The following is a 24,392-nucleotide window of genomic DNA, read 5'->3' as shown; positions in this document are numbered from 1 at the left end:
GGTGTCCATCTAAGAGTCTCTTAAATTTCCCTAAATGCATCTGCCCTTACAACCTCTGACGGCAGTGCGTTCCACGCACCCACCGTTCTCTGTGTAAAAAAACTTAACCCTGACATCCCCCTTATACCTTCCTCCAATCACCTTAAAATTATGTCACCTCGTGTTAGCCATTGTCACCCTGGGAAAAAGTCTCTGACTGTCCACTTGATCTATGCCTCCTATCATCTTGCACACCTCTATCAAGTCACCTCTCATCCTCATCCTCTCCAAAGAGAAGAGCCCTAGCTCACTCAACCTACCCTCATAAGACATGCTCTCCAATCCAGGCAACATCCTGGTAAATCTCCTCTGCACCCTCTCTAAAGCTTCCACATCCTTCCTATAATGAGGCGACCAGAACGGAACACAATACTCCAAGTGTGGTCTAACCAGAGTTCTATAGAGCTACAACATCACCTCGCAGCTCTAATTCAGCAAACTTTAAGTTTAAATAGGAGTTAGATGATTAGTACTTAAAGAGCATTTTCTTCAAACAAATGTTCAATAAAAAATTGTACCAGTGACTGGGATTATTTCTGGATTACTCAAAAAAGTGTGTTCACAATGTCAACCTTATATACATAAATTGGCTTAATAAATCATCAGTTGGAAAGGCACTCGGACAGCACAGAAATGACACCTAATCTTGGATTTTGTCTATAAGTTCACTGTAATAAAATAATAAAATTAAAAGCTTGAATCTAAATTTGAATATTAAATGGAAAGCTTTTTGATGCATGAATTATAATTTGGGCCAACAACATTGTGAAATGAATACCATGCAAACTGTGAGGGTCTGTAAGGATCTGTAATAGAAAAATGTAATAGAAAAATGGCAGAGACAACATTCTTGAATAAAACACAAGGATTGCAATGTGTGAAGAAACATAGCTGATGAAACTCTGAAGCTTTGCAGGGATTGTGCCATCCAGATCTTGCCCAAACCTTCCCACACGTTAGGTCTCAAATTTAGAATCAATTGTTGCTAACATTAGCAATTTTTAACATGTGCAGGTGGCATTCCTCTATCTGTTATTTTAGTGAAAGCTTAGTCCAGTTTTGCTTAATCTCTCATTTGGCGAGTCAGGAATGGGAATCTGTTGGTATGAGTTACTAGTAAAAGTTTTGCACCTCTAATTCTATAGTCCATTATAGCAAGGTAAAACTGAAAGCAAAGCAAGTAATCAGGACCTCAATAATATAGAAAATATGTAAATATTTAAAGGTACAACTCAAATTAAAGAACACCTTGTCACATCCCCTAACCACTTCACATTTATTCATTTTTGAAAGGTACCCTTATCTTGCAGGCAACATGGCAGGCAATTTACATAACAAAGGATTCTATAAACTACAATGAGATGAATAACCATTTATTTGGTGTGCGTGATAGCTCCTTGGGTGACTCCAAAGGGTAACGGTGTTGGAGCAAGCATAGCCACTGCTAGTGATTTTCTGGCTAAGTTGGATAAATAAGGATGGAATCAGAAAAAGATCTTCCCACCTAGCTGGACAAATGAAAATAGGATAGATTCTACAACACCCAGGAATCCATGTAGCAAAGCCACTTGCAAAGGTAGAGCAATGCAATAGTATCATCGAAGCAGTCTTAATAATTCTACCTGATTTGTGACATCTTCTACAGCTTGTATAAATTGCTCAAGTTCTCGGTCCATAGATACATAGTCCAGCATCAAGTTTTCCATTTTGCTTACTTCTTCCTCACTGCCTAGAAAACAAAATACAACAACAAATTATGATTCCACTGGCTCCTAGTCAACACACCAAGCAACATGCCAGAAATGCGAGAGAGTCAGGGAGTGTGGTCCCTATTACTAAGGAGAAGGTGCTTGGGAAGCTGAAAGGTCTGAAGGTAGATAAGTCACCTGGACCGGATGGACTACACCTCAGGATTCTGAAAGAGGTAGCAGAAGAGATTGTGGAGGCATTAGTAGTGATCTTTGAAGAATCACTAGATTCAGGAATTGTTCTGGAGAACTGGAAAATCACAAATGTCATTCCACTCTTTAAGAAGGGAGGGAGGCAAAAGACAGGAAGACAGGAGGCAAAAGTTAGGCCAGTCAGCCTGACTTCAGTGGTTGGTAAGATATTGGAGTTCATTATTAAGGATGAGGTTTCAGGGTACTTGGAAGCACATGGTAAAATAGACTGAAGTCAGCATGGCTTCCTTAAGGGGAAACCTTGCCTGACAAATCTATTGGAATTCTTTGAGGAAGTAACAGACAGGATAGATAAAGGAGAGTCAGTGGATATTGTTTACTTGGATTTTCAGAAGGCCTTTGCCAAGGTGTCACACGAGGCTCCTAAACAAGATAGAAGCCCATGGTATTACAGGAAAGGTACTAGCATAGATAGAAGATTGGTTGACTGGCAGAAGGCAGAGAGTGGGAATAAAGGGGGCCTTTTCTGGTTGGCTGCCGGTGACTGGTGGTGTTCCGCATGGGTCGGTGTCGAGTCCGCTACTTTTCATGTTATATGTTAATGATCTGGATGATGGAATTGATGGTTTTGTGGCCAAGTCTGCGGATGATACAAAGATAGGTGGTGACAGGTAATGTTGAGGAAGCAGGGAGTCTGCAGAAGGACTTGGACAGGTTAGGAGAATGGGCAAAGGAGTGGCAGATGGAATACAATGTAAGGAAGTGTACAGTCATGTACTTTGGTGGAAGGAATAAAGGCATAGACGATTTTCTAAACGGGGACCGAATTCAGAAATCGGAGATGCAAAGGGACTTGGGAGTCCTGCTGCAGGGTTCCCTGAAGGTTAACTTGCAGGTTGAGTCAGTAGTAAGGAAGACAACTGCAATGTTAACATTCATTTTGAGAGGACTAGAATATAAAAGCAAGGATGTAATGTTGAGGCTTTATAAGGCATTGGTCAGATCACATTTGGAGTATTGAGAGATGTTTTGGGCCCCATATCTAAGGAAGGATGTGCTGGCATTGGAGGGGGTCCAGAGGTTTACAAGAATGATCCCAGGAATGAAAGGGTTACCATATGAGGATCATTTGATGGCTCTGGGCCTGCACTCGCTGGAGTTTAGATGGATGAGGGGGGACCTTATTGAAACCTACCAAATATTGAAAGGCCTGGATAGAGTGGATGTGAAGAGGATGTTTCCAGTACTGAGAGAGTCTAGGACCAGAGGGCACAGCCTCAGAATAGAAGGACATCCCTTTAGAACAGAGATGAGGAGGAATTTCTTTAGCCAGAGGGTGGTGAATCTGTAGAATTCATTGCCACAGAGGGCTGTGGAGGCCAAGTCATTGGGTATATTTAAAGCAGAGGTTAATAGGTTCTTGATTAGTAAGGGTGTTAAAGGTTATGGGGAGAAGGCAGAAGAAAGGGGTTGAGGGGGAAAAAATAAAATCAGCCATGATCAAATGGCAGAACAGACTCAATGGCCCAATTCTGCTCTTATCTCTTATGGTCTTAATCCAACCGTTCTGACTATTGAGCTTCAATTGCACTGAAGTTGATAATTTAAAAGGCAGCAAAGCCAATTTTGCCAACTGTCAAAACCATCAAGACTTTTCCATGCCTCCTTCACATTCAGAAGCTATTAAAAATGAAATAAACAATTAGAAAATATTAAAATTACTGGAAAAAAAACAATAACCACTTTTCCCAGATCACAGCCAAGAAATCAGCCACAGAGCTCAGCCTACAAGATCAGGAATTTAATATTCACACTGGAGTCCTTAACATGCCAGCAGTTACAAGAGTAAAATCAAGAAGTTCCATGTGGAACTGCCGAGTTTCCTATTGTCCCAGCTCATATTTATCCTATATTTTTTGGGAGGAGGGGGGCATAAAATTCTGATTTCAGAAACTGTCAAGATTATTATATAAAAATAACTTTTTCATGGTCTGAGCATTCTTTATATATAAAAAATAATTAATGCTTCCCTTAACCAATGCACCTTGGGACACATATCTAACAATTGCCCTGAAATTTAAATGTGAAATTTAAAAAGAAAGGTGAAGAGTGACAGTGTGCATTTGTAACTTTGCATTCATTTCTGCAATGAGTAAATAGTTCTTGTGAAATTTTAACTTGAACATTTCTGACTGCTTTGTCCAGCTTGAATTCACATTGATTGAAAAGTAAATGAAAACACATCTATACAGAAAAGAAATGATTTAATTTTTCCCAATGAGAAAATGATGAAAGGTTCTGCAACATACAAATTAGGAGCAGGCGTAGGCCATTCTGTAAGTCAAGCTTGTGCTATCCAATAATAAGATCATGGCTGATGCAACTGTAACCTCAACTCAATATTCCCATCTATCCATTGTAATCTTTCATCCCCTTGCTTATCACAAACCTAACTCTGCCTTAAAAATATTCAAAGCTCTATTTTCACCACCTTTTAAAGAGAGTTTTAAAGACTCATGATCTTCAGAGAAGAAAAAAAATCATCTCATTAATACTAAATGGGCAGCTCCTTATTCTTAAACAGTAAATCCCAGTTCTACATTCTCCCACAATAAGAAATATCCTTTCCACATCCACCCTGATAAAACCCCTGAGAATCTTATGTTTCAAATGAATACAACCAATATTAAATCACCATATATCAATGATTGCAATGGTATTTTGCACATTGTATAGCGGTATATTGCACATTATATAGTCACAAAATTCACATGCACTTCAATGAACAATGCCTCAGGTGATCTAGTTTAGATACTTCCCGTGCTTCACATTTTCACTTAAAATTTTCTTTGTGACACGAAACATTTATAAGAACAAAGCCAATTATCTGCAATCTACAGAAAAATTCAAGAGCAACATTATGTACTAGAAAGTGAAAACAAAACTGGATTCTGATCATCATTCGAAATTATAATTAGTCTTTGAACTAATTTAGAAGGGTGATCAAATTCTTATTTGCTTTGTTAGTTTACTCAACAATTTAAAAATTGTTAACAGGGTTAATGTACAATATGTCATGAGTAATGTCACAGAGATTTGCTAGTAGACATAAAAAATGGAACCCATCGAACTTCAATATGTCTGTTCCTTCCAGCATTTAAATAAGTATTAAAATAAAAATCTTATTTACAGCTTTTTAAGTACTTTCCAGAAATTGGAAAGTGCTTCATTCACAGAAGCAGAAAGTCTAATCATTTGACATTAACCACACTTAAAAAGGCCAAGAAAGCCAATCTCATTGCTATACCCTTCTGTTTCAAAGCTAGAAACTTAAATCGCTTTTCCTGATTAGCACTATTGGCTCATATAAAAATTAATGTGATTTGTCTTATAACTAATTATTTTATTTTATAGTTTTAGAAGGACACAACTCCACCCTTGCACCAGAATGAATTACAAAAAGATAATTGCATAGAAAGTATAACAATGAAACTGGCTGCCAGCCCAACTTGTCCATATTATCGTTTAACCCTCATGTAAACACAATCCTAATCCCATATCCTGGCCCAGTTCCCACATCTTTTCATTCCATTTTCCTTCAACTACCTGTGTAAATTTTAATTGAACTATCTCATTGCTTCAATCATTAACACCTGCAGTATAATATTCACCCTCAAAGCAACCACCACCACTGACAATTTACTTCCCACCTCACCCTGCCACAACCATGTAAAGTTTCTTCAGCTAAATCCAAACCTCTCACATTTAACCACATACCTTTGTGACAAAGGAGTCATTGTATACACAGCAAGATGATGGAAAAAAATTAAAAAGTCACACATGAATTTGGATTGCGTGCATAAAGTACAGCTCAAAAGGAGAAAAACAGTTTCAATTGACAGATAAACACAACAAAAATAATCACTTTTCACAAGATCACAAGATAAGGGAGCAGAAGCAGGCCATTCGGCCCATCGAGTCTGCTCCAAGGAAAAGGGAAAAAGAAATGGGGTGGGAAAAAAAGAGAGAGAAAAAAAAACTATTCTAATCCCATTTGCCAGCCTTATCCCCATATCCCTTGATACCCTGACTATTTAGATATCTGTCTATCTCCTCCTTGAATACCCCCACTGATCTGGCCTCCACTGCTGTGCGTGGCAAGGAGTTCCACAATTTCACCACCCTCTGGGTAAAGAAACTTCTCCTCATCTCTGTCTTGAAACTGTACCCTCTAATTCTAAGATTGTGCCCTCTGGTCCTGGACACGCCCACCAAGGGAAACAGCCTAGCCACATCTACTCTATCCTTACCTGTCAACATTTTAAATGTCGCTACGAGGTCCCCTCTCATCCTTCTGTACTCCAGCGAGTACAGTCCAAGAGCCGACAAACGCTCATCATACTTAAGCCCTTTCATTCCTGGAATCATTCTCGTAAATCTCCTCTGAACCCTCTCCAACGTCAGCACATCCTTCCTAAGATGCGGGGCCCAAAACTGCGCACAGTATTCCAAATGAGGCCTCACTAGCGCCCCGTAGAGCCTCATCAACACTTCCTTACTTTTATACACTATACCTCTCGAGATGAATGCCAACATAGCATTCGCTTTCTTAACCACCGATCCAACCTGGTGGTTAACTTTTAAGGTATCTTGTATAAGTACCCCCAAGTCCCTTTGTACTACCGCACTATCAATCTTCTCTCCTTCTAGATAATAATCTACCCGCTTATTTCTACTTCCAAAGTGTACAACTGCACATTTCTCAACATTGAATCTCATCTGCCATTTCCTTGCCCATTCTCCTAAACTGTCTAGGTCCCTCTGCATTCTTTCTATTTCCTCTATGCTCCCTACTCCTCCACTTATCTTGGTGTCATCCGCAAACTTAGCCACACAACCATTTATTCCATCATCCAAATCATTGATGTACAAGGTAAAAAGGAGAGGCCCCAACACCGACCCTTGCGGCACACCACTAGTAACCGGTAACCAACCAGAACGAGATCCTTTTATTTCCACCCTTTGCTTCCTGCCAACCAGCCAATTCTCCACCCATTTTGCTACCCTGCCCATAATTCCATGACCTCTCATCTTATTAATCAGTCTCTTGTGAGGCACCTTATCGAAGGCCTTTTGAAAGTCTAAATACACAACATCTACCGCCTCTCCCTTATCCACCCTACCTGTGATTTCTTCAAAAAACTCCAATAGGTTGGTCAGACAGGACCTCCCCTTCACAAAACCATGTTGACTAGGTCCTATCTTGCCTTGCGCCTCTAGGTATTCGGTAACCTCCTCCTTGAGGATAGACTCCAATAATTTTCCCACCACTGACGTCAGACTAATAGGTCTGTAATTGCCTTTTTGCTGCCTCCCACCTTTCTTATACAACGGAACTACATTCGCTACCCTCCAGTCCTCCGGAACCATGCCAGAATCTATCGATTCCTGAAAAATAATCGCCAACGCCTCCGCTATCTCCACAGCCACCTCCTTCAGAACCCGGGGATGCACCTCATCCGGTCCGGGAGACTTATCAGCCTTAAGCCCCTTTAGTTTTCCAAGCACCTTCTCCCTATTAATCTCAATTGAACTCAGCTCCAATTCGTGAGACTCCTGACTAATGGGCACATTGCTTATGTCCTCCACGGTGAAGACCGATGCAAAATATTCATTCAATTCCCTTGCCATCTCACTATCATCCATTATAATACCTCCTGCACCGTTATCAATTGGTCCTATGTCAACCCGTGTCTCTCTTTTATTCCTTATGTATTTAAAAAAACTCTTAGAATCCTTCCGAATGTTGTCCGCCAGCTTCCTTTCGTAACTCATCTTTGCTTTCCTAATGACCTTCTTAGTTTCTCTCTGCAGATTTTTAAAATCGTTCCAATCTTCTGTTTTCCCACTAATTTTTGCTACTTTGTACACCGCCCCTTTTGCTTTTATTTTATCCTTCACCTCCCTCGTTATCCACATCTGTGCCTTTTTTCCATTCAAAACCTTCTTTTTTCTTGGAATATATCTGTCCTGCATTGTCCTTATTTCCTGTAGAAATTTCTTCCATTTTTCCTCTGCCGTCCCTCCAGCTAACTTACTCCTCCAATCAATTTGGGCCAACTCATCTCTCATACCTTTGTAATTTCCCTTATTCCACTGAAATATCGATACACCAGTTATCAGCTTCTCCTTCTCAAACTTGAAACTAAACTCAATCATATTGTGATCACTTGTTCCCAGTGGTTCCTTTACCTTTAGTTCCCTAATCACCTCGGGTTCACTACACAGCACCCAATCCAAAACAGCCGATCCCCTGGTGGGCTCCTCAATAAGTTGCTCCAGAAAAACATCCCTTAGACATTCCACAAACTCACTCTCCTGAGTACTACCGCCTTGCTGCATTTCCCAGTCCACCTTCATGTTAAAATCCCCCATAATTATCTTCACATTGTCACTCTGACATGCTTTTTCTATCTCAATCTGCAACTTATGGTCCACTTCCTGACTGCTGTTCGGGGGCCTATATATGACTGCTATTATTGTTATTTTACCCTTGCTATTTCTCAGCTCCACCCATAAGGATTCCACCTCCTCTGACCCAATGTCCTTCCTTTCTATTGATTTTATATCGCTACTAACCATCATGGCCACACCTCCCCCTCTGCCTACCCTCCTATCCTTCCTATATACTGTATACCCCTTGACATTCAGTTCCCAATCACATCCATCATGAAGCCACGACTCAGTGATTGCAACGATGTCATATTTATTAACCTGTAGTTGTGCCACTAGGTCATCTACTTTATTAACCTGTAGTTGTGCCACTAGGTCATCTACTTTATTCCTGATGCTACGTGCATTTAAATATAGTATGTTTAGACTGGTATCTGCTATTGATTTTATTGTACCTCTATTGATCAGCAGATTATCCTGACTTTCTACCTGTCCATCCTTCTTACTATCTTCGCTACCTACTATCTTAGACATGTTTAACAGTCTTTAACATGTTTAACAATATCTTTAACAGTGGATATTGCAGTACTAGGTTTGCTTAACAGGAGTGCCCTCTCATGGAATTTAGCACGTTAGTCTTTGATATCCAACCCATGAAGGGATTCCATTTTCACTTGACACAGCAACTGAACCACTCAAGTGTGCATATTATTTGCTTTTTGCTAAGAGTGGGAACTTCAAAGCATATGGATGAATGACCAAATAAGTATACATATTTTATTAATGGACTGTTTTATTTTAAAATACAGTCCATTGATGATCAACTGCAACAGTGATCAAGACACAAGGGAAAATGTAATTGGGTCACTGGTATTAATTCCATGATATTTCCTCCATTTACATAGAAACCTATTCTGAACACCAAAACACTCTATTCATTTATTTTGTACAAAAAAGTCTTTCTTTAATATCTTCAGAAAATAAGGAAAAGTGATAACATAAAAATCTCACATCTCAGAAAAAATATAATCTTAAAAATTAAATTACACTAAATGCTACAATTAAATAGCACACATTTAAAATAATTGATTTTAAATATGCTTCCTTCCTGTCAAAAATCATCTGCTGAGTAGACACAGTTGATCTGAAATTAAAAATAACAAGTAATGAATCCAGAACAAGACGATATTGGGGATAGTATCTATAAGATCCCACCTTCTGAGACAGTTCGTGATAAATTAAATATTGTGCCCGATACACAAGACAATCAGCACACTGCAACTCAAAAATGCCAGCTCCAAGCTAAAAATTGAGTGCCTTGTGAGTCAAAAGGTACAAACTTCTGGCACCTAGCAAAAGAGGGATGTCAGAACATTTATGACTTCAAACTGTCATGGCAGCTTTTCAAAGCCCATTACATCTTAATGCTTCAATACTGCCAACCATGATGCATAGATATGGACTTTATTCCAAATACTACAACAATTTTTATGAAGTTTCTCTAAATGGTGAAGAGAGTAAAGGCTTGGATTAAATTTAAACACCAGTTCAATGTGACTGGCAACTTTTAATAAAAGGCTAAGTACAGTGAGTGACTCAATTACTACATTTTCCCTCATCTCTCATTTGGACACATTTTATAAAAGGTCTGAGTGGGAACAGAAATGTGGGATTCAGTTGGCTTTTTCAACTTGAAAATCTAAAACTGCACTTGTCGGGAATCTGAAATAAAACAGAAAATGCTGGAAATACTCAGCAGGTCAGCATCTGTGGAAAGAGATACAGAGTTAGTGCTTCAGAAGGGCCTATTTTGACAGTCCATAGCTTTTTGACTTTCTATTTTTCTACACATTGATAATGGAAATATGACCAGAAATAGAGACAGAATGAAATTCCATGTAAAACCATAATAACCTGCTTCAGAGACACATTTCTTTCTTAATTAAGGAAGGTTGCTATTTTAGTATGGATTGTTTCAATTTGTGTGGAAAGGAAAGGCAAATAACTTCAGCCACAGTGGTATCACAAAGATTTTACAACAATGAAGTTAATATGGAGGAAGACCTTAGCAAGTCAGAATCCCAATAAAAGTATATAGACAGAAAAGAATTTGTTTTTCTTGGACATTCTTTTTTCTCAAACCTGTTCACTTGAAGCTTGAGATTGTCAGTCCATACTGAACTGTATGTTTTCCAGTGTTTTTTTAAATTGACAGCGATGTAATTGAAAATGTCCAATTTTAACAAACAGTTTTTCAATGAACAGATGAATTCCATTTGAGTCTTAATGCCGATTCTGCTAGTTTTCCTGCTGCTACTGTTTGCTTAAATAAATACAGCTACTCTATATTTCTTTATTTTCTACTCTATTGTTTCTAAATAATGTCTTTAGTACTTAACTTTCAGCTTTGAATTTTTTTCTGTAGCCATGTCTCAACAACTCCAAATGCAGCTGGTTCATTGTATCATTACTTCTAGTGCATCAATATATGGGCATCAATATATACAATCTCTAAACCAAACTCCTGCTTAATAGCAGTTCCCTTCATTTTATTTTGAACCATATTTTTATACTCCGATTCTACAATTCCATATATTCCCTAAGACTATTTCCATCCTCCATTAGTTTACTCTATAATATTTCTACATTATAAGTTTCCTATTGTTAATAATGAAACCAGTTGGTTGAAAGCTTAAGCAAAGTATCTGTTCTCACAGGTGGACCTGAAGTCTGTTCTCCCAGGTGCACCTGGCTGCTCAGTTAGGAACTTTCAGAGGTTTTCTCAGCAGGTCTGCCCAATATTTATCCCTCAATCAATACCATTGTACAAATTGCTTACTGCATATTCTGCAACACAATATGATACAAAAGTAATTCATTGTATGAAAAATACTGAGACAACCAGATAACATTGAATGCACTATTTAATCTTGTCTTATTTTTCCCATGAGGAAGCTGTCCATTCTGGTTTGGGTGGGGCTGGTTCCATCATTAAGACCTGGACAGAAAGTAGTCTTACTGCCAATGCTTCATGAAAGGGAACACCATTTGTCCATAATATTTCTTTATCCATGTGGAATCAAGGGAGTGATTGAAGGGGGCAAGGGGTGGGAAGGTGATCACAAACATGATAGTGAAGTCTGAAGTCCAAGCTAACGATATGGCAGATCCCCAATACACAGTCCACAAGACTCATTAAGCATAGACCACAGGTTAAAAACTATTGACAGTAGTCATCAAAACACCTGCTTTTCATCTGTACTTTCATAATGTGATATTTCAGCATCCCCCACTTCTAATAAGATCACCAGCTTTGTTGGTCTACATATCAAGCATACCATTCATGAGAACATGTCCTATCAATTTATTGTGCCTCAAGAAAACAGGAGACTATTTTACAGTGCTATTGGAGTGGAAAAGTGGAGAACACAATCCCATTTAATACAAGTTGTTTTACTATTGCCTTGTGAAAGTTTGGAGGCTGTAACAGTCCACACTGAATAAAACATCACAAGTGAGCAATCTTCAAAAACAATTTAAAAGAAATAGAAGCACATTTATTCTTTGCTTTTTCTTTGACCTGGCAAGAGTGCCTGAATACTAAGAAGACAACCAAGTTGCAGGGTGGTGCAGTTGGAAAAAACTGCTGACTCACAACCAAGGATCAATCCTGACTTATGATGCTGTCTGTATGGAGTTTTCACATTCTCCGTGACCATTTGGGCTTCCGTCAGAAGTTCCAGTTTCCTCCCACAGACCTGCTAGTTGGAAGATTAACTGACCACTGTAAACTAGTCCTAGTGGGTAAGTGAGTAGCAGAATGAGGGAAGTCGATGGGAATTTGAGAATAAAGTCGGATGAAAGTGAATGGGTGCTGGATGATCAGTGCAGACTTGGTGGACCGAAGGGCCTGTATCAGGGCTTAATAACTCTATGACTATATTTAAGCAACCAATCTGGCAGAATCTCCAGCAATAGAAATAATCTCCAATTATCCCCAGAAGCTGGTGGAACATTTATCTCAAACAAGGAAAAATTAAGTATTTTTAAGCAAACATGACAACTACGTAAACCTCAGGGTGCCAACAAGTCACACCATAAGATACTATATAAAAGCCCAACATTAACAGAAACAAGCTGATGGCCCCGCTATTATGTTACACATAGCAATGAGATAATAAACATTACAGGCCATCCCCGGGTTAAGAACGCTTGACTTACAGACATCCCCTACATATGAATGAGCTCCCATAATATTATTAAATTCAAAAGTCCAACATACACAGGTTCATTCCTACGAATGGCAGAACTAGTTTCCTCTCTCCCTCTCTCTATTTTTAGTAATTACCATAGAACCATAAAACAATATAGCACAATACAGGCCCGTCAGCCCACCATGTTGTGCCGACCTTTAAACCATGCCTAAGACTATCTAACCCCTTTCTCCCACATATCCCCCACTTTAAATTCCTCCATATGCTTATCTAACAATTTCTTGAACTTGACCAACGTATCAGCCTCCACCACCACCCCAGGCAATGCATTCCGTGCACCAACCACTCTCTGGGTGTAAAACCTCCCTCTGATATCTCCCTTGAACTTCCCACCCATTACCTTAAAGCCATGCTCTCTTGTATTGAGCATCAGTGCCCTGGGAAGGAGGCGCTGGCTGTCCACTCTATCTATTCCTTTTAATATTTTGTATACCTCTATCATGTCTCCCCAACGAGTAGAGCCCCAGCTCACTTAGTCTCTCCTCATAATCCATACTCTCCAATCCAGGCAGCATCCTGGTAAATCTCCTCTGCACCCTCTCCAACACTTCCACATCCTTCGTATAATGAGGTGACCAGAACTGGACACAGTACTCTAAGTGTGGCCTAACCTGTTATCTGCTTTTTATGCCATTAATTACAATACTGAAGAGGTATGGTTACCAAATCATGTAATTTTCGTATATCTTCCTATTAATGGGCAGAATTGACTTATGGATGTCTGTAGAAGTAGAACCTGTTCATTACCGAGGGAGGGTCTGTAATTGAAGTAAACCGGACAACAGCTTCTGGAATACACACATGCACAGTTAAATGAAGAAACCCAAAGTTGCTGTGTTATTTGCCACATTGCTTCTTAATCTGTTCACTGACAGTGCCCCACCAATACACAAACAAGTATCTAAAATTGTCTATCTTACCCATTAAACATGCCAGGAATCCTAGGCCTTCTTCAAAATTATTATCAATTAAGAATTCTGTTTTGAAATGTTTTCAGTTGAAGAGGACATATTCATCTTTAACACAAGGTACCTCAGATAAAGCATAGTGAGACGCACATTGTTTGATCAGCACCCTTAACTGAAACAGGCCAAAACTTGGGAATCAAGTATGAAGCTTAACTATGTTTTCCATTAATCTGCATACATCTCAAGCTGCTAATTGCAACCCATAAAATCTCATAGCACAGGAAGAGGTTATTTAGCCCATCATAGATCTTTAAAGGACCTGTTCCAATTGGCCATCTCCCCTGTTCCTTTCCTATTGGCTTGCAATATTCATGCTTTCAATCATATATCCAACTCTCTGAAATATTACTATTTAATCTCCTTCCACAACAGCTCAGAGCATAAAAGGAAATCTCCTCACTTCTGACTCTTCAGTCATTAGCTTACACATCACCCGCCAGCTGCCAATCCTCCCACCAATGGAAAGCATTTTCCTTTATTTACTCCATCAAAACACTTCATAATTTGTACCCTTCCATTAAATACCCTTTTATCCTTCCTGCTTTAAAATGAACACTTTTCATCAGAAACAACTAGTTCAGAAAGGCAGGTTATCTGAAACTGTCAAATTCAATGTTAAAATCTGAGGGCTGTAATGTGCAAATATAAGCACATACAAATCCAAGGATCTTCAGCTTCAATTTGTCACTGCTCAAGAGCTGTATGTGGCCCACAGGCTACAGTTTAGAAATCCTCACTAATGCACCACTATAGGCTGCAGTTTAGAAAGCCTCAGTAATGGACCAAAGTACATTTTTCACATTATATCAATTCCCACTATCCTTATTCACTTTCAGGAGCCTGAGGGTGCTTTCATTCCATTAGTGAATGTCTCATTCTCTTCCCTCATCCACTCCAACTACTCAGTTTAAGAAACAGGTCCAGCTCCTTATATTGTGATAAAAGAACTGGTAATAGATTCTACTTGTATAAAATGGATTCTATTTAAATTTGGTTTCATTTTATATTATGCATACAAAAACTCATACAATTTTCTAATGGGTTCAGGTTCTTTCAGTTTGTTTGGATGGGAGTGATGGCTGCAGGGTGGATGAGGTAACTGACCATTATGCCATGATAAAGGAAGACACAAATTCAATAGTAACTTCTGAAATGGGAGTTTGAATGTAGTTGAAGGGTGTGGGGGGTGAAAAGGGAGTGTGAAAAACTTTCAAACCTAACAAAAGACACATGGTACTGAATTACCTCTGTCTTGCACAATCTCAATGCAACATCCCCACTGTTGCATTTTCTCAAAGTGGCTTTGAGCACATCCTCATATATTTTCCTCTGTCCACTTTGTACCTCTCCTCATGACTGAGCTCAGAACAGAGGGTCTATTTCAGAAGTTAAGAGTCTGGTAATGCAAATACTCTGGCCTGCTGAGTGTAACTAGGGCTTCAGAGGATTTCAGTCTGGGAAAGGACATTGACGTTAGTTTCCTACAGTGAATTTGAAGGATTTTGTTTGGACAGTATTGGTATTTTTCCAGTGCCTAGAGGTGCCTGCTGTGGGTAGTCCAAGTCTCAGAAGCAGATAGGAGGGCAGGGATCAAGGCTGCCTAGTAGACCATGAATTCTATGCCAGGTCTGAGGTCTAGATCTTCAAACACTCTTTTCCTCAAGTGACCAAAGACTGCCCTGGAGCAATGAAGGTGTTGGTGAATTTATAAGATATCTTTATTAGTCACATGTACATAGAAACACACAGTGAAATGCATCTTTGCATAGTGTGTTCTGGGGGGCAGCCCACAAGTGTCGCCACGCTTCTGGCACCAACATAGCATGCCCACAACTTCCCAACCCATACATCTTTGGAATGTGGGAGGAAACCAGAGCACCCGGAGGAAAGCCACGCAGTCACGGGGAGAATCTCACCATTGAATTCTGCCTTCACCAAGAGATGGTTCTGGGGTACAGTAAGTGATCCACATATTCCAAGGTCTCGCTGTTAGGGATTCAGGAGTTATGGAATTATGTTAATATAGAAGATATTAATTCAAACAAGAATCAGTCTTCAGTTCTTAAGGTAAATTGCAAGCAGTAAACAGGTTGAATTTAAAAGGACAGCTTTGCAAACAAACAGTACTGTCTACAGAGCACAGGCTGCTGGCCCACAGCAGGGGGCTGGCCGCTCAAGAGATGTGGCTTGTAAAATGAAGTGATCATGAGACACTCTTGTATGCATCAGCCAAACGTAAAACAATGGAGTTATGTTAATTGGCCTACATCAAACCAGGCAACTATGGCTAAGTTATTTTGCACTACTGTGTCGGAGCTCAAGGAAGCTTGCGGATCAGACGGATACTGTCACTTAGCACATCAAACATGGTCACAGGCATATTTGGTCTATCAATAGTTGGGATATTTGTGTACTCAGTGAGTCAGCCCTCCAGCATCAATTTTGGGTGTCTGGGTTCTCTGTCCTGAGAAGTTTTAGACCATCCATGTGAATTACTTTGTCCAACCAAAGGTGTTTGAACCTTCAGAGGTGTCTTGTCAGTTACAATATGCTCCCATTGTAAATATATACTTCAATGGAACCACTTGTCATACACAAAATATTGAAGTAAACGATTATTGAAATTGTATTGAATCACCTGCTGTTATCTTAAGGGTATAAAAATGTGATGTACTTGGAGTTTGGAAGACCCTTCCAAGAGGGTCTCCAGGTGAATGTCTGCTTGTCGTGATGAATAAAGACTTCTATAATCACCAGCTTCATTGTCACTCTGGTGACTCAGATCACAGTCACAACATCGCCATGAACCTTAGTCGGAGGCAAGTGTGGTACAGCGAGGAAAGGTTGCTTGAGGACCTTAGTTGAGTGCAAGGCCCATCCTCTTATATGCTTCTGTCAATGATGGTTAGGGGTTTGGCCTTGAGTGTGTACAAACATAAGCTTCGTCTTCATACTGCAGCTCAACTGCTGAGTACCGGTGTGAGCTGGTTTCTGGAGAGCAGTGCGGTTGAACAGTTTTTCCCATTAGATTTAAAGATTAGCTCCCCTCCTGCATGATGTTTGTTGGAGGTGAAGTGCAATACTACAATGAGAAAGACTGAGAAAAGTGTGGGGCAATGAATGAGCCTTATTTGACTTCACTGAGATTGGCTTTCTTGTACATCTATTGGTTACTATTGTGAGTTGCGTGCTGTCATAAAGCAAACACAAGATGGCGATGATTTTCTGTGGGCAGCCAAACGATGAGTGTTTCATAGTTTCTCCTGGCTGATAAGAGTCAAGAGGTTAAGTGAGATTAAAAAAAGAACACTTACAAAGGTTGGTGCTCCTCCCTGCACTTTTCTGGGAGCTGTTGCACATCATGTCTACTCTGGCTCTAAATGGATAAAATCCACAATGCAATCGAGGAAGTGGCACTTCAGCTAAAGGGAGGAGGCAGTTCAGAAGAAGCTTAGTGATGATGTTCACATGACAGCAGGAAAGAAGGTCACTGAAGAAGAAGGAGCTGAAGATGGTCAGGCCTAGAACACTGCCCCGAGGAACCCCTGCAGTGATGTTCATGTGGCCAGGATGAATGACCTCCAGCAACCACAATAATTTTCCTTTGTGCAAATTATGACTCCAGCCACTGTAGTGTTTTCTGTGCTGCTCATTGACTTCAATGTCAGGGTGCCTTGGTGCCACACTCACGCAAATGTCACCTTGATATCAAGGGCAGCGACTCTCACCTCACCTCTGGAAATCAGCTCTTTGGTCCAGGCTCAGACCAAAGCTGTGATGAGGTCTGGTGCTAAATGGTCCTGGTGAAACTCAAACTTGGCCTCGGTGAGTTGGTTACCAGTAAGTAACTGCTGCTTGAAAACACTGTCAAAGAAAGCTTCCATCAATTTACTGATGATTGGGAGTAAACTGATTGGGCAGTAATCAGCCAGATGGATAGGCCCTGCTTTCTGTAAACAGGGCAAACCCATGTAATTTTGAGGTACATTGTCAGATAATGTGATATCTGTACTGGAACAGCTTGGCTAGAGGTACAGCTAGTTCTGGACAGTCGGCCTTCAGTATTAGAGCTGGAATGTAGTCTGGCCCCACAACCTTTGCAATGTAAAGCACTCTCAGCCATTTTTTGATATCCTGTGGACTTAAATGAATTGGTTGCAGGGTGCCATCTTAGATGGTGGGGATCTCCAAAGAGAGCAAAATAGATAATCTATTTAGCACTGATGGCTAAAATGGGATTCAGGATGAAAAAGCAAAAAAAAATCAAATTGTTTATCTGTTGGCCACACTGTTATCTGTATCAGGGAAGTGTTTACGTTTTTCAATTCTGTACAGGAGGTCAACACTAGTATTCCAGAGAAATTGAACTCTTTCCACTGTGAGGCACTTTAGGACTTGTGCAAAGAAATGCTGGCGAGTCTGACTAGTAGCACTGGCTTCTAGATCAATAAACATTACTGCCAGAAATTAAGGTTGCTTTTTTAAAAAAATTCATTGTAACATTAGAATTAAGTTTTGTGAATGCAAAACATTTATGGTACTTACATCATTGTCAATACTGCCCTCTGCTGAAAGATGCTGAAAATACATCTCAGAGTCAGAGAGATACAGCAGGGAAACAGGCCCTTCAGCCCACTGAGTCCACACCTATCATCAACCATCTATTAACACTAATCTACGTTAATCCCCTTTTTATTTTATTCTCCCCACATTCTCATCAGCTCCCTCAGATTCTACCATTTACCTACACACTTGAGGCAATTTACAGCAGCCAATTAACCTACCAACCTGCACATCTTTGGGATGTGGAGAAAATCAGAGCACCCGGAGGAAACCTGCACAGTTCACAGGGTGAACATACAAACTCTGTACAGACAGCACCCCAGGTCAGGATTGAACCTGGATCTCTGGCGCTGTGAGGCAGTGGCTGAACTAGTACAGTCCAAGTTAAAATATAACAGATTCACTTAATGTTACTGGCTAGTTCATTCAGGCTTAACATACAATTTTCAAAAGAGAACTCACAATCAAAACTACTATATTTATTAGTTCTTCAGACTGCCTTGTAAAAATGCACAAAATTTGTTCCATTTACTAAACACAAAAGGTTTATGCCACCAATGAAATAAGCCATAAACTCACTGGTGAGAAATCCCAACTACCTGAAAGTCCAAAGAAAGAAAATTCTGGAAATTGTATCTTAAAAGGTAACCATCTTGACATTTCTATCATTTCAGATCTGTGATGTACAACAAGCATACTGTGCACACTGGTATTGGTGATACCTAATTATTTACAAAGTTCCTAGGTGAGTAAATTGAGCTCAGTACAATTTGGGAATATAACAGTAGAACATGCAGAGAACCCAAAATACCTTTGCTACGTAAGTAATTAAGCACGTGAGAAGACAAAAGAATGGGGCTGATTAGGGATCAACAATATAATCAATACACATACAACGGATGAGGCAAAAAAAATAAGGTGCAGATATAAAAAAGGCTGGCTATACTGAAAGAAAATAAGTCATTATGTATGGATAGGATTTATTGTTGGCTGTTGAAATTATTTCAACATTTCCAATGTAAGGATGATGCAAATAGTAAAACCAACAGAATAATGTTTTATTTACATGTGAGCTAAACATTAACTGCTTCCACAAGAGCATTAACTAGAATAGGAGAAAGCCACATGCCTGCTAATCAGTAAGATCATGGCTGAGACTGTGCCTCCTGCACCTTCTGTATATTCTCAATTCACTAGTGTCCATAAAAATATCTACCTCAGCCTTGAATACACTTAACGATTAAAAACTCTTCTGAAGTACAGAATTCCAAATTTTTTACAACCTTTTGCATAAAGAAATTTCTCTTTAATCTTTAATTCTCATCTATTATCCCAAGATTATGCCCTCTGGTCTGGACTCACCTGTTGGAGGAAGCAGTTTCACAGCATCTACCCATTCAATCCCTTTCAGAATCTTGTATCTAAATGACATCACCTCTCATTCTTCTAAGCTCTGGTGAACATAAGCCAAACTTGTTCAATCTCTTCTCTTCCCAGGCATCCAGCTAATGAATCTATGCTGCACAGATTCCAGGACGAAAATAGAGTCATACAGCACAGAAACGTGCCCTTCAGCGTAGTTCTTTCATGCCAAACAAATTGCCTACCTGAGCTAATCCTATTTGCGTGTGTTTGACCCATATCCTTCTAAACCTTTCCTATCCATTGTACCCGTCCAAATGTCTTTTAAGCATTGTAATTGCAACCACCTCTACCACTTCCTCTGGCAGCTCATCCCACATACCCACCATCTGGCCCTCGGGTCCCCTTTAAATCCTTCCCCTTTCACCTTAAATCTATGCCCTCCAGTTTTAGATTCCCCTACCCTAGGAAGGTGACCAATCACCTTATCTATGCCCCTATGTCTTTCTTTAGGCACTAAGACAAAAAAAACTGCACAGAGTTCTTCAAATAAAATCTCACAACAGCCATATATAGCCTGAGCACAACTTGTTTACATACACCAACCTCCTATAAAATGGGCAACATACAATTTGCTTTCCTAATTGATCCCTGTATCCGCATTCTGTGTTATGAACCAGCGTACCAGGATCCCCATTAGCACCACTATTTACTCGTTTCTCACCATTTAAAAACAATTGTTTTTCTATTTTTCCTACTGAAGTGCATAACTGCACATTTTCCCACATTCCATGCCATCTCACATCTATCTTCTTGTCCACTTACTTAACCTGTCTAAGTTCCTCTGCATCACCTCAGCTTAGTTTTGAAACATCAGCAAACTTGCGTGTTACATGCCAACTTTTCAATCATCAATGCAAGTTAATAGCAGACACCCCAGAGCTGATCTCCAAGACACCACAGTTCATTTATAACAAAATCTGTCTCCTTCACACTTGCCTTCATGTTCTGTAAGGGCTAGCGCGACATCAGTTGTAACCTCAATTCCAGTATTGATTGACACGTGACAAGTTTTCAGTGAAGACAATGCTGAATCCACAGAGCTTAAGGAAATCACAGGCATGATGGTCGACCGTCCAGGCATCTTATTATAGCGTCAACCTGTGCACAGCAATAGTAGACAATTAAGCAGTGGATTTAGCTGAAATCTACAATTCACGTTGTTCTCTTTAATGCAAAGACTCTCTTCCACAGTTGCTATCAGAAGATACATCCAAAGAAGTACATGCAGAAGAATGCCCAAAGTTCCCCTTTACGTTGCATACCTTTCTGACTTGGACAGAAGCCATTGTTTCAATATCAAAGGAACTCCCTGCTCACCAAGCACCATGGAAGTACCTGCACTGGTTCAAGGCAGCAGCTCACCACCACTTCTCAAGAACAACTAAGGTTGGGCAATAAATGCTAGCCTTACCAATGTCACCCACATCCCATTAATGAATAAAGATAAATAATTTTCTTGACGCTATGTATTACAGTCACTGTTAAAAATTCTAAGCTCTAACAAGCAAAGTAAATGTGCTCAGTCTCAGTGGTTCCCTTAGAATAACTTCCTAGATGACTGATCGTGCGAATTTCAGTTTCGGTTTATTATTGTCACATGTACCGAGATAGTGAAAAGATTTAGTTTGTGTATCATCCAGACACATCATTCCATACATAAGTACATCAAGGAAATAAAAAGAAAAACAGAATTCAGAATATAGTGTTACAGTTACAGAGAAGGTGCTGTGCAGATAAACAAATAAAGTGCAAGGGCCACGATGAGTTAGACTGGGAGATCAACAGTTCATTATTTAGCATACTAGAGGTCCGTTCAAGAATCTGATAACAGCAGGATAGAAGCTGTTCTGGTGGTACGTGCTCTCAAGCTTTTGTATCTTCTACCCGAAGGAAGAGGAGAAAAGAGAGAATGACCAGGGTAGGAGGGGTCTTTAATTATGTTGGTTGCTTTCCCAAGGCAGTGGAAAGTGTAGACAGAGTCAGTGGTGGGGAAGCTGGTTTGCATGATGGTCTGGGCTGTGTTCACAACTCTGCAATTTCTTGTGGTCTTGGGCAGAGCAGTTGGCATACCAAGCTGTGATGCATCCGGATAGGATGCTTTCTATGGTGCATCTGTGCAAATTGATAAGAGTCATCAGTGGCATGCTGAATTTCCTTACAAACTTGCAGCACTCGGTTTGTGGACAGTACCTTGCTCCAGAATATCAGCAAATTGCAATTAGTCCAGAGGGAACCTTTCACCACCTTGGTGGCTTTCTGCCTACAGTTGATATTTGTTTTAGTGTGCGTGTCTGGGAACAGCTCATACAGGACAGGGTTCTGTATTATACAGCAGTTTAGCATGGCCCTCGACAATCACCTGGGCTTCTCTTCCCAAACCGCCAAGGTAAAGACACTGAGCTGGGCAATGATCTCACTTTTGTTTGCAGCTGTAACAAGGCTGCATGTGATGCAACCAATATGCCAAACAGGTCAGCTCACTCATGGCACACTTACACAGCACCTGGTAACTTCAGTGCCATCCGTGAGTATTTAATACCTGATCCAGGTATTTAATACCTGATCCAGGAATTTAATACCGTGATTAACTTGTCAACATTTCAGGTCGAGACCTGCATCAGGATGCAGGGTCTCAACCCAAAATGTCATCAAGTCCTTCCCCACACCCCCCCTCCCACCCACCCACAGATGCTGCTCGACCTGCTAAATTCTTCCAGCAGATTGTTTGTTGATCAAAAGTGACCCATTTCCGTGCTGTAATACAATAACCAGACACAATACAAAATATTTCTGTCCTACATTGCTTCTTCAATGTGGTTATTGGAGCAGTTAAAAGTTACATGCCAAGGTTTTAAACCCACATAATGGCTTTATTTGTGGCGTGTCGAATGATGCAATGCTGCAGCGAAAAGAATTTATCGGACAGAAATTCATGGAATGACCTAAAGACATTAGCAAGGATGAAAGTCACAGCTAGGGACTTGTACACAAGTGGAAGTGTGAAAATACGTACATTCTCCTCTTCTCAAATAGTCCAAGGTGAACCAGACTTTCCAAAGAAGGTTTTCAAAATACTTAATTTTTAAAATAGTTAGGTCCAGTAACAAAGCACATTTTGTGACATCAGCAGTTGAGCCATTGAGTAGATGGCTCATCTTATTTACAAAGAATACTGATACTGTTCCAGAGATTTCAGCCTTTTGTTTCAAACATCTAAGATGTTCTGTTATTGGAAGTGGCATACTTGACTCAGTTGATTGTACTCCAAGTAAAATGCGTTCTCAACAGACATCAGAAAGTCCATGATATGAGAATGTGAGTCATAATAACTGGGTTGATTGCAGCATTCCCAACATTATTTACTAGACTGTCCTGACCTGAACATTTATTGCCTATCTCCAACCACGTACATTCTTACTTGGAACTAGAGCTTCCAAGACTAGGGCATCAGTGCACACAAAGAGAACTGGACTTAGTGGATGGGGCATCATTGTTATTGAAGAGGGATGGTTTCTGAACAGAATCCTCCATGCAGCCAACTAAATATTTCTGCAACACAAACATAAATCTGTCAATTGCTGATCTTTGAGTTGGTCAGCTGTAATGTATTCTTGGAACAGTTGGGAATGCTGATCTGATCCTCAAGCTACTAGGTTTAGAACCTGCCAAGTTATCTCTGGGCAATCACTTCCTAGCAGCTAAGTGCCAGCACAGAGCCCATCACTACTCCTCCATTAGTTAAATCAAAGAAACATCACTTGTGAAAAAAAGCAGTGGTTCAGGATGCTGCCTGGATTAGAGCGTATGGAATATGAGGAGAGGCTTAAGGTGCTAGGGCTTTATTCACTGGAAAGGAGGAGGATGAGAGGAGACATGATAGAGGTATATAAAATATTGAGAGGAATAGATAGAGTAGACAGTCAGCGCCTCCTTCCCAGGGCACCAATGCTCAAGACAAGAGGGCATGGCTTTAAGGTTACGGGTGGGAGGTTCAGGGGAGATGTCAGGGGGAGGTTTTTCACCCAGAGAGTGGTTGGTGCATGGAATGCACTGCCTGGGGTGGTGGTGGAGGCAGATACATTGGACAGGTTCAAGAGTTTGTTGGATAGGCATATGGAGGAATGTGAGATAAAGGGATATGCGGGAGTAAAGGGTTAGATAGTGTGAGGGTTGTTTGATGGAAGGCACAACATGGTGGGCCGAAGGACCTGTTTTGTGCTGTATGGTTCTATGGTAAACTAAGAACATCCCTGAAGGCTGACCAACATCAGACTACCTATGGCTCAGTTTAAATAATACACGGAATATGGGCCACATCGAGTCAACAACTAAACCCAGGAGATTTATCGGGTTGGTGGCAAATAATTTGAATTCCTGCAGAACCTCAGCGCTCAAGGGAAAAGATTAACATAACTATTCACAAGCACCCATAAAACTGGCATTATCCCAAACTCATTCAAGAATGTAGTGTCACGGAATTTAGAGAGCCACTTAGCAAGTTCCCAAAGAACAATCCTTTGAAAATACAATCCCTGTGAAACTATCATGTGTTGATAAACCAGCTGATCAATTAAAAACAAACAAACCTTGCACTAAACCAGGGTCACTATTGTTTGTTTCCTTCCCCCAGTGCCTGCTGCTGCCTTCATCTCAGTCAACAGCCTGCGTGCGTGTTTGTAAACTACGACCCAGGCCCTCACTAAAACCCTTCCACACAACAAGCCCCACTTTTCATTGAGATTAGCACATGAAATCACGCAAACCTCACT

The 24,392-nt window shown here is 40.3% G+C and overlaps 1 protein-coding gene across 1 annotated transcript in view; it reads right to left on the bottom strand.

Annotated features, from left to right (window-relative positions):
- The window catches only part of nsmce2 (NSE2 (MMS21) homolog, SMC5-SMC6 complex SUMO ligase), a 118,356-nt gene that overhangs the window by 93,875 nt on the left and 89 nt on the right, over nucleotides 1-24,392 (bottom strand). Inside the window, exons 2-3 of the mRNA XM_052023158.1 lie at nucleotides 20,556-20,721; nucleotides 1,662-1,764 (exon numbers count right to left, since the gene is read on the bottom strand). Coding sequence (XP_051879118.1) covers nucleotides 1,662-1,764; nucleotides 20,556-20,704 — 252 coding nt within the window. The 5' untranslated portion in view covers nucleotides 20,705-20,721. The remainder of the gene's footprint in view (nucleotides 1-1,661; nucleotides 1,765-20,555; nucleotides 20,722-24,392) is intronic.

This window comes from Pristis pectinata, chromosome 9 (assembly GCF_009764475.1).
Source record: "Pristis pectinata isolate sPriPec2 chromosome 9, sPriPec2.1.pri, whole genome shotgun sequence".
Classification (NCBI taxonomy): Eukaryota; Metazoa; Chordata; class Chondrichthyes; order Rhinopristiformes; family Pristidae; genus Pristis; species Pristis pectinata.
This window is presented reverse-complemented; position numbering and strand designations above follow the sequence as displayed.